Source organism: Hyperolius riggenbachi, chromosome 4, assembly GCF_040937935.1.
Source record: "Hyperolius riggenbachi isolate aHypRig1 chromosome 4, aHypRig1.pri, whole genome shotgun sequence".
Lineage (NCBI taxonomy): Eukaryota > Metazoa > Chordata > Amphibia > Anura > Hyperoliidae > Hyperolius > Hyperolius riggenbachi.
Window position 1 is genome coordinate 495,553,384 of NC_090649.1, and position 14,792 is coordinate 495,568,175.

Consider the following 14,792-nt stretch of genomic DNA (forward strand, 5'->3'; position numbering starts at 1 on the left):
TACTATTGAACTTTACGGAAAATTTTTGTATGGGGAAGCGGGCAGAGGGGGGAGCGCTAGCGGAGGGGGTGGGGGGAAGTTCCGACCCCCCCCGCGACCGGGGCATGCTCCCCCCTTATGCCTGCGACCCCATAGGGCCCCCAAAAGCGGGATGTTCGGGGAGTTCGGGGTTCGGGCCGAACATGCCGAACATCTGGCCCATGTTCGGCGAACGGACCCGAACATCCAGGTGTTCGCCCAACACTATCCTAGGACTGAGGAGCATTTTGGCGCAAAAGTAGTTTTTTTTTTTTGGGGGGGGGGAGGTTTCCCTCTCCCTTCCCCCAAATTTGGTGTGTGTAGGATGTGTGACTTTAGACATATTGGCCCATATGCAATTCCCTTTTTTCTCCACAGTTTTCTCCTTGGGGATATTTTCACACCCTGTCATAAAATGCCTTTTAAACCACCAGCAAGCAATGCACCACACAAAATAATTTGTATGCTACTTTTTCTCCAACGTTTATGTACTTTTTTAATTGTAAAATGTGTAAAAGTTATTTTTAAGAGAATATGAAAATTATCTCTTAGGAGAAAACTCAGGAGAAAATGTAAATCGCATATGTGCCATTGTGCCTTAACCACTTCCGGATTCTCGGTACGTATATACACGCCCCTGAATCCAGAAGTGTATACCATGGAAACGGCCGCTCGTATGAGCGGCCGTTCCATGTCAGCTCACGGAGGGTGTCTCCGTGAACACCCTGCGAGCCGATCGGCGGCTCGCAGGGTAAATGTAAACACACGGGGAAGATCTTCCCCGGTGTTTACATGTATACGGCGCTGCTGCGCAGCAGCGCCGTAGAGGAGATCGGTGATCCCCGGCCTCTGATTGGCCGGGGACCGCCGGCACCTGATAGGCTAAAGCCTATCCCATCAGGCGCAGGACGGAACTCCGTCCTGCGCCGCTCACAGGGGGAGGGAGAGGGAGGGAAGGGGAAGGAGGCCAGGAAGCACTGCGGAGGGGGGCTTTGAAGAGCCCCCCCCCGCAAGCGCAAGCAGCCGGCGGCGATCAGACCCCCCCAGCAGGACATCCCCTTAGTGGGGAAAAAAGGGGGGAAGTCTGATCGCCCTGGCTGCTAGCTGATCTGTGCTGTGGGCTGGAGAGCCCACGCTGCACAGATCAGCATAAAATGTCATGGTGTGGAAGTGGTTAAATATCAGCAGCTTAACCTAAGGAGGAGCTTCATGTGACGTCATTACCCATAAGCCAGTGCACCCAAGGCTGAATATAATCTGCCTAGTATAAACGTCACTGAGTGGGAGGGGCTTCACCTTTCCAGCTGGAATGCCATTGGCTGCAGGACTTTTTCCCTTCTGAAGAGTTTTCTCTGACAAACTTTCTATGGGGGTTTATTTCCATCTTACAATTGCTCTTTAAATGTGGAAAGTAATGGAAGTTATATAACTTTTCAGTTTAAGAAGCTTATTTACAGCTCATCATAATAACTGTGATTTTTGCCACTTCACAAAATCTGTCATCCTAACTCTAGACATATTTAAGACATGTACAATTTAAGTCACCACAGCCTCACTTTTATATTTAGTAACCGTTTTAAAGATTATGCTGCATTTGAACATTGGACAGTTTCATTTTATTTTACAGAAAACATTATTTTGAAACCTTTGTGCGGTTGTTATGGGGCAGAAAAGATTGCTAATGCTTTACTTGTGTTATTTGAATTGTCCCTACATACAAAAAAAGGAAAAAGGATATATTGGTTCATTTTTAGTAATCGTAATTCTCCTAAATATTAACCCTGTTGTAAACTTAGGGCCCCGGCACACCGAAAAGCGTTTTTCGCGCTGTTTGTTTTCGGCAGTATAATTATATTCAAATCGCTGCAAAATTGGCATGATTGTGATTTTTCAAAAAATTGCAATGGTGGCTATGTTGTCACAATTTTACCACAATTTTAATGCAAGACAATGAAAGGGTTTTTGTTTTTTTAGTTTTTTTTTTTAAAACAAAAACACACAAAGCAGTCTCCGGTGTGTAGGGTTGAGCTTTCAGATTGGAACAGTTCCACGTTCCGACGATCCCCGTCAGATCTCGTCTGTTTCAAGTAAAATCACGAAACTTGGAATTTTTACTCTTTCGAATACAGCAATCCATGTGAAAATTACCATCAGGAACAGGAATTTTCTGCAAATATATTCTTAAAATAATGGCCTGTGCTGGGAAGTGGAGCTTAATCTGGTATATGAACATTGGTTATAAAACCAAGAATTTTCGGAAGTAAAGTGTTGTCTACCAAATGGCCGCAGGGTAATCCCCGGTCTCTGAAAGCCACTGTAAAGTTGCAAAATGAGCGTTTTTCCATGAATGGTGGGGGTCAAGGCATCCCCTCCTCTGGTCCCTTGGACTCCCGATCTACGTGAAAAATCGATTCTAGCGTGGCCTCCGTGGACAGAGGACTACCCTGAGACCATTTTGATTTGGAAGCCAATTTTCAGGTTTTCAGTCAATGCGATACAAATTACAGGAACTGTCTAAGGCCATTAAGCGCTAGTATCCTCTAGTGAGGTATCACGCACTCGCCGATCCCAACATACTCCCGGTGCTAAAAGGCCTTATACAGCCTCAGCAATCTGCATTGATTTGACTAATATTTCACAGCAAACAACGGGTGTTTGTGTTCACTTCCTCAGGCAAATACATCGACCCGCCCCCTATACATTATAATGGAGACAAACTTTAAACCCTCACCCCAGAGTCAGCAGACACATGGCAGCCAATTAACTATCCCCCCGAACTGGACCCCCCTCACCACCTATCAGAAAGCCAGCTCAGAAGCCATTTTGCAGTCTGTGTTTGGCTTCTGTGCTAGGCAGATCAGGGACAGTGTGCTGCTGACAGGGAAAGTGTTAGGTAGGCCTGTGTTCTGTGTCCTCAGTGCAGATTCTTGCTGCTACCACATTGTCCTGAACAGCTAAGCCATTCTTTGAGCTGGTACATTGTATTTCTTGCTTTTGTATTGCTGCCAAGTGTCCAGTGCATGAGACAGGTCTGCTGGTCCTAGTAGTGCACCGACCAAAACCCAAATAACCCTTCACATTGCTACTGGCATCTCTATCCACTACTGGCCTCTGTATAAGAACTCAGTGCTGTTGGAAGCAGGTCTGCTGGTCCTAGTAGTGCACTGACCATAACCCAAATAACCCTTCACACCGCTACTGGCATCTAGTATCCACTACTGGCCCCTGTATAAGAACTCAGTGCTGTTGGAGGCAGGTCTGCTGGTCCTAGTAGTGCAAAGACCATAACCCAATAATCCTTCACCACCACTACTGGCATCTAGTATCCACTACTGCACCCTGTATAAGGCCTCAGTGCAGAATCAGTGTTTTTTGGTCACTTAACTGTCATTGAACTACCTCAGCCTGACCATAGGGGCTGGAAAACACGGCGGCCACTACACACTACTACACAAAGATTGCCGCTGAGAGGACTAACTTTTATGTCCTGGAGATGTCAACTAGTAAAAACAAAGATATGCTCTCCTGATGTAATCACTAAAGGTCTTGCGGTTGTTTGCGGACTGTGGTGTGTTACCATGGCGTTTGGTCTGTCAGTGTGAAGTGGATGTAATCCCTACCCTACCTGATGAACGTGTTCACACGCCGGACATTTTAAAGCACTTTATTCCACCAAAATAGTAATATAACGTGACGTCTGCCCTTTAGAGATGAAAACATGACTCTGTGTCAACTACGTAATTTTTGGTGGGATTTTTGGCATGGACCCCCCTCTTGCATGCTCCCCTTCAGATGTTAGGCCCCTTGAAACAACTTTTCCATCTCTTTTGTGGCCAGAAACAGTTCCTGTAGGTTTTAGAATTCTTCTGCCCATTGAAGTCTATGGAGATCTGCCAGATTTGCCTGTTTGCAAATCTTTGCGGAGATTCTCATTCGCCGTTCGCGAACCTTAAATTTGATGTTTGGCCTATCTCTAGTAAGAATTGTCCTGCAAAGGGGGTTTATTTATAGTCTGGCAGGTGAGGAAAGAGGGCATAAAACTATAATTTCTTTTTTGCTGGACAGGGCTTTTAAAGGACCCCTAAAGTGATAGGGATACGGAGGATGCCATATTTATTTAATTTTAAGCAATACCAGTTGCCTGGCAGCCCTGCTGGTCCTCTGCCTCTAATACTTTTAGCCATAGCCCCTGAACAAGCATGCAGCAGATTAGGTGTTTCTGCCATTATTGTCAGATCTGACAAGATTAGCTGCAGGCTTGTTTCTGGTGTGATTCTGACACTACTGACTTCTTGCTTCAGGTTCCCTTTAAGCTTTCATCATTGTGTTGGTGTGGTTTGCCTTCTTAAAACAGAAGGTATTTGCGATAATTCAGCATTAAAGGGGCACTACAGCAAAAACCTGTAAGATTTAAAATATGTGCAAACAGATAAACATCCTGTATATAAAACGCTTAATACATATAAACTTGCCAATCTAAAACTATAAATACAACGGACACTGAATGCCCTAAATTAAAGGGGCACTATGGCGAAAAAATTGTAAAATGTAAATTATGTCCAAACATAAACCAATAAGAAGTACATTTTTTCCAGAGTAAAATGAGTCATAAATTACTTTTCTCCTATGTTGCTGTCACTTACAGTAGGTAGTAGAAATCTGACAGAAGTGACAGGTTTTGGACTAGTCCATCTCTTCATACGGGATTCTCAGGGATATATTTATTTTCAAAAGCACTTAGTAAATGGCAGTTGCTCCGTCCAACTGCCCAAAAAATGTGTAATGAGCAGGGAAGATGGCCATCATCATTGTTTAAATCCTTTTTAGGGAATATCAATATGAAGAATAAAAGCCTTGCTGAGAATCCCCTATGAAGAGATGGACTAGTCCAAAACTTGTCACTTCTGTCAGATTTCTACTACCTACTGTAAGTGACAGCAACATAGGAGAAACGTAATTTATGGCTCATTTTACTCTGGAAGAAATGTACTTCTTATTGCTATATGTTTGCACATATTTTAAATTTTACATTTTTTTGCTGTAGTGCCCCTTTAAGTGCACAACTGTGGTTACCCACAATGCATCACTACTGGATATGGAAATTATCTCTTTATGCCACTGAAACAACTGTGAATAACCACAGTCAGATGTTCACTTAAAGCTGAATTATCACAAATACCTTCTGTTTTAAAGAGGCAAAATTACACTTAGCATTGTTTTTAGTGGGAGTGCTTTTCTGTCTCTTTTGGTCCCCTGTACCTCCCTAGTGGTTTTGGGTCATCGTGAGCTGCTTGGGTACTCTGTATCATTGTGTTGATGAAATTAAACCAGTACAAGATATACTATCATTTGGTGCTGCTAAGTACTTTTGGTTTTGACTGATAGTTTTTCAGTTGTTTTTCAAGATTAGAACTGTGCAGTACATCAAAATTCTCAAAACTCAAAACAAGTCGAAGACTGAGCTTGTGTAGCAAACGTGAAGGTGAAAGCACGCTGGTCCGTGTAACCTTTGTGCACAGTTTGCCGTAATTCACTCGTAATAACAGTGAGAAGAAATCTGGCAAAACTCTCTCTGAACAATATTAGCACATTTGTAAGCAAGAAAAACAATACAAGAGAAACTAGACACAAAGGAAGGTCAGCCACACACCAAAGGCATAATAAGAACACACAGGGCCGCCAACAGAATTTTGGGGCCCCTCACACATCATCAGGCCTGGGCCCCCCCTCCCTGGGCCCACCCACTGGTTGCTATGCCCGCCCACTAGCCACCCCACCCCCGTGTCCATGCGCGAAGTGCGCTGCGGCAAAAAAGTGGGTGTGACCATGGCACATTGTGGGCGGAGCCAAATACTAGCAAAATACAGGTAGTCCCTGGTTGACAAATGAGATAGGGACTTGTAGATTGGTTCTTATCCTTTATCCGTTCTCTTTTGTCCCCCTCTTTTCTTCCTGTGCCTCTTTTGTGTCCCTCTGTCTCACCTCAGTTTGTGCCTCTTTTGTGTCCCTCTGTGTGACCTCATGTTCCCGTCTCATCTCTTATCTCCTTGTGCCTCTCTTGTCCACCTCTGTTCCCCCTCTGCCTCTTTTATCCCCGTGTTACCTCTTGTCCCCTTCTGTCTCACCCAGGTATAGGTGCCCGCAGTATAGGTATCCAGGCATAGGTTCCCCCAGTACAGGTAGCAAGGTATAGGTTTCCCCAGTATAAGTAGCCAGCTATAGGTGGTGCCCCAGTATAGGTAGCCTGATGTAGATGCCCCCAGTATAGGCAGCCTGGTATAGCTGGTGCCCGAGTATAGGCCAGCAAGATACTGGTGCCCCCAGTATAGGTATTCAACTATAGGTGGTGCTCCAGTATAGGTAGCCTAGTATAGTTGCCCCCAGTATAGGTAGCCTGGTATAGTTGCCCCCAGTATAGGTAGCCTGGTATAGTTGCCCGCAGTATAAGTAGCCTGGTATGGGTGGTGCACCAGTATAGGTTAGCCAGTTACAGGTGCCCCCAGTATAAGTAGCCAGAAGCCCTGGGCCCCTCACTGCAGTGCCAGTTGTTCCCCCCCCCCCGATGTCTGCCCTGAGAACACACACACACACATATATATATATATATATATATATATATATATATATATATATATATATATATATATATATATATACAGGATCTTCTCAAAAAATTAGCATATTGTGATAAAGTTCATTATTTTCTGTAATGTCCTGATAAACATTAGACTTTCATATATTTTAGATTCAAATACACACAACTGAAGTAGTTCAAGCCTTTTATTGTTTTAATATTGATGATTGTGGCATACAGCTCATGAAAACCCAAATTTCCTATCTCAAAAAATTAGCATACTTCATCCGACCAATAAAAGAAAAGTGTTTTTAAAACAAAAAAAGTCAACCTTCAAATAATTATGTTCAGTTATGCACTCAATACTTGGTCGGGAATCCTTTTGCAGAAATGACTGCTTCAATGCGGCGTGACATGGAGGCAATCAGCCTGTGGCACTGCTCAGGTGTTATGGAGGCCCAGGATGCTTCGATAGTGGCCTTAAAGAGTAACTGTCAGGCTGCAGAAGCTAATTTAAACCTCTATTCTCCTGTGTTAAACAGTTTAGAAGGAAGCCCAAAAGCAATTAGTGAAGATAAAAATCTCAGTTACCTTTGATGTGTGCTTATCAGCAAGTCTGTTATTCTTAAGAAGACGCAAGCCGCATATTACTGCAAAGCATTCTGGGGCTCTCCCCTCGGCTGCTAATGAGACGTTACAGCAGCTTGTAATCGTGTAGCACTGATAAATCTCGGGCAGACTACACTGCAGGAGTCAGCTATTGTTCCTAGCCACATGGCTCATTAATATTCACTGCACACTGTGTTATTTAGTACAAGCTTATCTGTGATCAGGAAGCAGGCAGGACATGACGACACATTTGACAGAAAAACATGGAGCCTGCCATGAGCTGTCAGGAGCATCTATCTCTGCATATACTATATACAAATTCTGTGAAATCCAAACGTGGACAGTGAAATGCATATGTAATGTAAGTACAGCCAATCTTTAGCTACTGATATATGTGTTTATTTTCTCTGAGACCTTATACCTAACAGCTCCTCTTTAAGCTCATCCAGAGTGTTGGGTCTTGGGTCTCTCAACTTTCTCTTCACAATATCCCACAGATTCTCTATGGGGTTTCGGGTCAGGAGAGTTGGCAGGCCAATTGAGCACAGTAATACCATGGTCAGTAAACCATTTACCAGTGGTTTTGGCACTGTGAGCAGGTGCCAGGTCGTGCTGAAAAATGAAATCTTTATCTCCATAAAGCTTTTCTGCAGATGGAAGCATGAACCCACTTTTGAACCATTAACAGCGGCAGAAGCGCCTGACCTGAGCTACAGAGAAGCAGCACTGGACTGTTGCTCAGTGGTCCAAAGTACTTTTTTCGGATGAAAGCAACTTTTACATGTCATTCGGAAATCAAGGTGCCAGAGTCTGGAGGAAGACTGGGGAGAGGAAAATGCCAAAATGCCTGAAGTCCAGTGTCAAGTACCCACAGTCAGTGATGGTCTGGGGTGCCATGTCAGCTGCTGGTGTTGGTCCACTGTGTTTTATCAAGGGCAGGGTCAATGCAGCTAGCTATCAGGAGATTTTGGAGCACTTCATGCTTCCATCTGCTGAAAAGCTTTATGGAGATGAAGATTTCACGACCTGGCACCTGCTCACAGTGCCAAAACCACTGGTAAATGGTTTACTGACCATGGTATTACTGTGCTCAATTGGCCTGCCAGCTCTACTGACCTGAACCCCATAGAGAATCTGTGGGCTATTGTGAAGAGAAAGTTGAGAGACGCAAGACCCAACACTCTGGATGAGCTTAAGGCCGCTATCGAAGCATCCTGGGCCTCCATAACACCTGAGCAGTGCCACAGGCTGATTGCCTCCATGCCACGCCGCATTGAAGCAGTCATTTCTGCAAAAGGATTCCCAACCAAGTATTGAGTGCATAACTGAACATAATTATTTGACGGTTGACTTTTTTTGTTTTAAAAACACTTTTCTTTTATTGGTCGGATGAAATATGCTAATTTTTTGAGATAGGAAATTTGGGTTTTCATGAGCTGTATGCCAAAATCATCAATATTAAAACAATAAAAGGCTTGAACTACTTTAGTTGTGTGTATTTGAATCTAAAATATATGAAAGTCTAATGTTTCTCAGTACATTACAGAAAATAAGGAACTTTATCACAATATGCTAATTTTTTGAGAAGATCCTGTATATATACACACACATATATATTTCTTCTAGGTAATATTTTCACATTATAAATAAAATGTCTTTTATGCCACAAGCAAGCAAGAAAATACTCAGAATAATTTAGACAGTATTTAAATGATTAACTAAATAAATGATTATGTACAATCTCTTTTAATACATATGAACCAATCTGATTTCCGTTTGCTTTAGTCAAAATGATAAAATAAAATGTGGACTTGTTTCTGTGACTAAATCTAAACCCATTTACTTATTATATATGCATTTGGTCTGCTAGTGTAGCAACAGGTAACACCTGCAACAGGCAAAAAGTGCTTATTGAAGTATATGTGATCTAAAAATATTAGGCAGCATATCACAATAAGAAAGCACAGCATAAGCATCTGTGAATACTTACATAGTAGTGAGCTCTTCAAACCCAGAAAATGCTCCTTTCGGGATGACCACAATTTTTGTATAGACAAATCTGCTGTAAGAAAGAAGCCAAACTAGATCAGTGAAAAAATAGAGCAAAACAAACAAGCAAACAAAAAGTTTACATTTAAAGCAGAATATAACCCTGCATTTCAACTTTGCTCTAAAATATTATTTACAGCTTATTATATGCAAAAAGCATTTTTTTTTACTAGACCAGCATTGGAAGGGTTAAACACAGAGGTTTAAAGTTCCGTGGAGAGATATGCAGAAGTTCAGATTGCTACATTCTATTTAGTTGAATGTATCTATTGAGAAATGTTACACACTTTTTGGCTGTCCTCCAAGCTCCTTCTCAGTCAGAGAGATGAGTCACATTCAACACTTAGATACATTTATGTAAACAAAATGTATCTATTTCAGCTTCGGATGCGTCTGCAGAAATCTCCAGGAACTTTAAAGCCCTGTGTAACCCTTCCAATGCTGGTCTAGTAAAAAAAATGCTGGTTGCATATAATATGCTGTAAATAATGTTTTACAGCAAAGTTGAAATGCAGGGTTATATTCCGCTTTAATCATTATGCTTTCAGTGAAAAAGGATTTGAAAGGTAACATGAATTCAGAGAAATGTTGAGGTTACCATTTTTACTCCTTTATAGACAATGCCAGTTCCCTGGCTGTCTTGCTGAGCTTTTTTGACTTTAGTTGTTTCTCAAGTTACACACCTGCACTATGCAATGCAACCAGCGGGTTTCCATTCCTATGCTTAGTCTCATCAACCTAATAAACTCATTTGGTTTTCAATATAACTTATACGCTGACGACACACAACTGTAATTCTCAGTAGCTGACCTAAATTCCTCTTTTCTTGCATTTCTGACTGACCCTTGTGCAATCACCATTCTTCTCCTGTGTTTTCTCCTAGGAGATCATTTTTCATCTCATAATTAAAATAACTTTTCAACATTTTCCAATTGAAAAATTACCAAAAAGTAATTCAAAAACTACTATCAAAATTATTTTGAATATTTTCTTGCTTGCTGGTGATTTAAAATGCATTTTATTTACAAGTTGTGAAAATATAACTCAGGAGAAACCTCAGGTGAGAAGTGAATGGCATAAGGGCCCCTGTGTGCTTTCTTTTCTTTCATTGGCCCGTACGCCATTCACTTTTTCTCCAAGGTGATCATTTTTCATCTTCCGTTTAAAAGAATTTTTCAGCATTTTGCAATTGAAAAAGTACCAAAAGTAGTAGGAAAAATAATTGTGTGTATTTTGTTGGGGGTTGAAAGGGCTTTTTATTGACAAGGTGTGAAAAAAAAAATCAACTTGGAGAAAACTAAAGAGAAAAAGTTAATTGCATACGGGCCCTTATCTTTTGCTCCATATTTTTCGGACTATAAGACACTCCTATACATTAAACCTGGTACATCCATGGTGAAGGGACATCTTGTGGATTATGCCCCCTTTGTACCTCATGCCTCCTTGTACCTCTTGTGCCTCCCCATGTCCTCCTCTATGTCCCTTTCTGTCTCCCTGTGCCCTCCTCTGCACTCCTTACACCTACATAAAAAAGTCCTACACATAAAATTAAAATTAACCCCTTACCTCCCACGCTCTCCCATAGTAACCAAATAAAAGTTTTGCATTAAAAAAAGACAACAAAAAAAAAAAACGTAAATAGTTACCTTAGGGACTGAACATTTTAATATGTGTTATTTATTATTATAGGCTTGTAATTAGTGATGGTCGCAAAACTGAAAAAATGCACCTTTTTTCCAAATAAAATGTTGGCGCCATACATTGTACTTGGGAAATATTTTAAATGTTGTAATATATTAACCCAGGACAAATGGGCAAATAAAATGTTTTTTTTTTTCATTTTTTTTCTCCATATTATTCCCATTAAAATGCAGTTAGAATAAAATAATTCCTAGCAAAAAGTACCACCCAAAGAAAGCCTACATTGTGGAGAAAAACAACAACAACAGTGTATAGATAATTTCAGTGCGATAATCACTAATAAAGTTATTGACAGATGAATGGATGCAGCGCTGAAATGTGAAAATTGCTCTGGTGTTAAAGGGGGAAAAACCTTAGAGGTGAAGTGGTTAAAGAAGAGTTCAAGGCAAAGAGCCAAACACATAGATGCCATTCAGTATTAGGGAAAACTCAAGGAGATGTGAGTCAGGCCCGGTTCACATCTGCGTTTCGAGCCAAAAGGATCCCGTAAGCAGATCCGGTCTCCGCTTCACCCGATCCGGATGGTTCTGTCCGTGGCCCGGTTCACATAGTGAAAACAGATCTGATCAATGATTGATCGGATCCGTTTTCACTTTGCAAATACATACCTAATCTTCCGTAGCAGCCGACGGTAGAGGCTTCTTCTTCTTCCGCTGTGACTACACAGCACGTCATGTGACTAGTCACATAGCGCGTCATGTAGTCACATGACGCAGAAGAAGACGGAAGCCTCTACCGCCGGCTGCTACTGAAGATTAGGTATGCATAAACCCTCCATCACCCACCTGCCCAGCTGCTGCACCCTCCCGTCGCTCAGATTCGCGTCGGCCCATGTGCCCAGCCCCCGTGGAACGGTCCGTTTCTTCACTATTGTGAAGAAACGTTCCGTTTTCCATTGCCCCAAAGCTGCAGTATTTTTTGTCCGGATTCGTTCCGCTGGGCAGGACGGTCTGGAAAATTAGGGCCTGCAGCATTTTTTAGATCCGGGGGCCGGAACGTACGGAACGCATCCGTACCAACGGACGCATGTGAATGGATCCATAGGTTAACATTGGATCCATTCACATCCGTTCTGTTTGTACAGTATACATTACGATTCCGATCCGGAATAAAACGCTAATGTGAACCGGGCCTCAATGATTGTATTCTGCTTGGAATCGAGGCATTGTCTGCATTCCATTGGCAATCTGTATTCAGTGTACAAGTGGTTCTAATTTTCTTTTAGCCCGTCATTGTCCTTCATACCTGAAATACAAAGCCCTGTGTCCGTGTCAGTGCCCTAGCCACATTGCACTTCTAGCTCTGCTATATTTAGAGGCATTAAAAGCAGTGAGAGAAGCTTGTACAGCTGGAGAACATTGTCTAGGCCACAGAGAAGGTTACGTTCACATGGTCCTTCCGCTTCTAACTATAGACTCATTCATACACTACCGGCAGTGCAGTCAATGAAACGCAAGACCACGATTTACTGACTAGATAAAACATATTCATGTGTCCTCTAATTTGATATGGTCTGCTAACACGTAAACAAAGGCTAACATCTGGCTGATTTTCTTGATGAAGAAGAGAAACAAAAAATACAAAAAAAAGGGAAACAAAAGAAACATTTTTGTGGTTAACATCATGTTCCCAAGATCATGCAATCCAAAGGAAAAATACCAGTGCCACAATTAGATCGTTTGTTACCAACAAAGACACCGTTTTTCTAAACATCCTAAGAACATCCTCAGTACCAACCTATTCTTAGAGTAAAACAAAAAAACAAAACAATAAAGGAAAAAAAACTGAAGAGTTTTCAGCAGGCACAGCTTTAGTTATGTAATGCCGGCAGAGTAGAGTTAATAAAGCTGCCAATACACTTATAAATTTCCACTCAATGTTCCAAAACGATCAATTACTTTCTAAAAATAATTGAAATTCAGAAGGAATCGAGTCCTACCACATACTGCACATCAATGTCCAGTAGACTCCAGCAGGGCATCTAGTGTATTTATACTGTGTCTATATACTGTAGACAGTAAGTTAGGAGTGCCTAATAGCTTTAACCCATTCAGGTTCCGTCGTTTTCACGTGAGAAATGTTCACCTCCCATTCATTAGCCTATAACTTTATCACTACTTATCACAATGCACTGATCTATATCTTGTTTTTTCCGCCACCAATTAGGCTTTCTTTGTGGGGTACATTATGCTAAGAGCCACTTTACTGTAAATGCATTTTAACAGGAAGAATAAGAAAAAACGGAAAAAATTCATTATTTCTCAGTTTTCAGCCATTATAGTTTTAAAATAATACATGCCTCCATAATTAAAACTCACGTATTGTATTTGCCCATATGTCCCGGTTATTACATCGTTAAAATTATGTCCCTATCACAATGTATGGCGACAATATTTTATTTGTAAATAAAGGTGCATTTTTTCCGTTTTGCATCTATCACTATTTACAAGTTTAAAATAAAAAAAAAATATAGAAATATTTCATCTTTACATTGATATTTAAAAAGTTTAGACCCTTAGGTAAATATTTACATGTTTTTTTTTTTATTGTAATGTTTTTTTTTTTATAGTAAACATTTTATTTGGGTAGTTTTGGGAGGGTGGGAGGTAAACAATAGATTTATAATGTAAATGTGTGTTAATTTAATTTTTTTTTTTTTTACAGGTGTAGTATTACTTTTTGGCCACAAGATGGCGGCCATGAGTTTGTTTACATGACGTCACTCTAAGCGTAACATATGCTTACAGTGACGCATCGGGAAGGGAACGGCCAGAAAAGGCGCAGCTTCCGAGAGAAGCTGTCGCTTTTTCAGCGGGGGAGAGGAATCAATGATCGGGCACCATAGCCCGATACATTGATTCCCTGGCTAACGAATCCGCGGCCGGGAGTGCGCGTGCACGCGCGCGATCGGCCGCGGGAGCGCGCGGTAGCGCGCATGGTTCCTGGACGTAGAAACTACGTCCAGGAACCAAAATAGGTTAAAGAGACACTGAAGCGAAAAAAAAATTATGATATTATGATTTGTATGTGTAGTACAGCTAAGAAATAAAACATTAAGATCAGATACATCAGTCTAATTGTTTCCAGTACAGGAAGAGTTGAGAAACTCCAGTTGTTATCTCTATGCAAACAAGCCATTAAGCTCTCCGACTAAGTTAGTCATGGAGAGGGCTGTTATCTGACTTTTATTATCTCAACTGTTCCTGGACTATTTACTTTTCCTCTGCTAGAGGAGAGGTCATTAGTTCACAGACTGCTCTGAAAGACTCATTTTGAATGCTGAGTGTTGTGTAATCTGCACATATTATAGAATAATGCAATGTTAGAAAAAAACACTATATACCTGAAAATAAAAGTATGAGAATATTTTCTTTGCTGCTAATCTTCTAGTAATTATTCATAGTACACAACCAATTCATTATATCATATTTTTTTTTTCGCTTCAGTGTCTCTTTAAGGCACTCCGGACTTACTGTCTACAGTATAAAGACACTGCTTTGTATTTGATCTGAGGAAGCGGACTGTGTTCCGCGAAACGCTTTATCATTGATACTCTCTGATGAATAATAACCCTTTTGTTTGACATTGGCTTTGTCCCTTCCTTTGAGGTAAGCCATTTTTTATTATTTAAACTTTTTGCTATTTTTAGTCACATAATCTAGATATACCCTTCATCCACCACCACCTATTTTTTGGGGGATCCTTCTCCCTCCGAGTTGTTATGTCACAGCCCCCCAGCTGCTTTGGGGGGTTAGTCTAATGTTCAATTTCTGAACTATTGCTTTTTTTCTGGAGCGCGACCCACATATCTGATGATTAAAACCCGAGTGAGGACGGTATT

The 14,792-nt window shown here is 41.3% G+C and overlaps 1 protein-coding gene and 1 long non-coding RNA gene across 6 annotated transcripts in view; one reads left to right on the forward strand and one right to left on the reverse strand.

Moving 5' to 3' along the window:
* The window catches only part of FSHR (follicle stimulating hormone receptor), a 294,915-nt gene that overhangs the window by 188,095 nt on the left and 92,028 nt on the right, over positions 1–14,792 (reverse strand). For 3 of the 4 annotated variants that reach the window (XM_068233071.1, XM_068233074.1, XM_068233070.1), the window contains exon 2: positions 9,192–9,263. In XM_068233071.1, the coding sequence (XP_068089172.1) occupies positions 9,192–9,263 (72 nt within the window). The remainder of the gene's footprint in view (positions 1–9,191; positions 9,264–14,792) is intronic. The other variant, XM_068233073.1, reaches the window with a different exon arrangement.
* Positions 1–14,792, forward strand: part of LOC137504536 (uncharacterized) — a 63,127-nt gene that overhangs the window by 19,616 nt on the left and 28,719 nt on the right. The gene's annotated exons all lie outside the window — the stretch shown is intronic.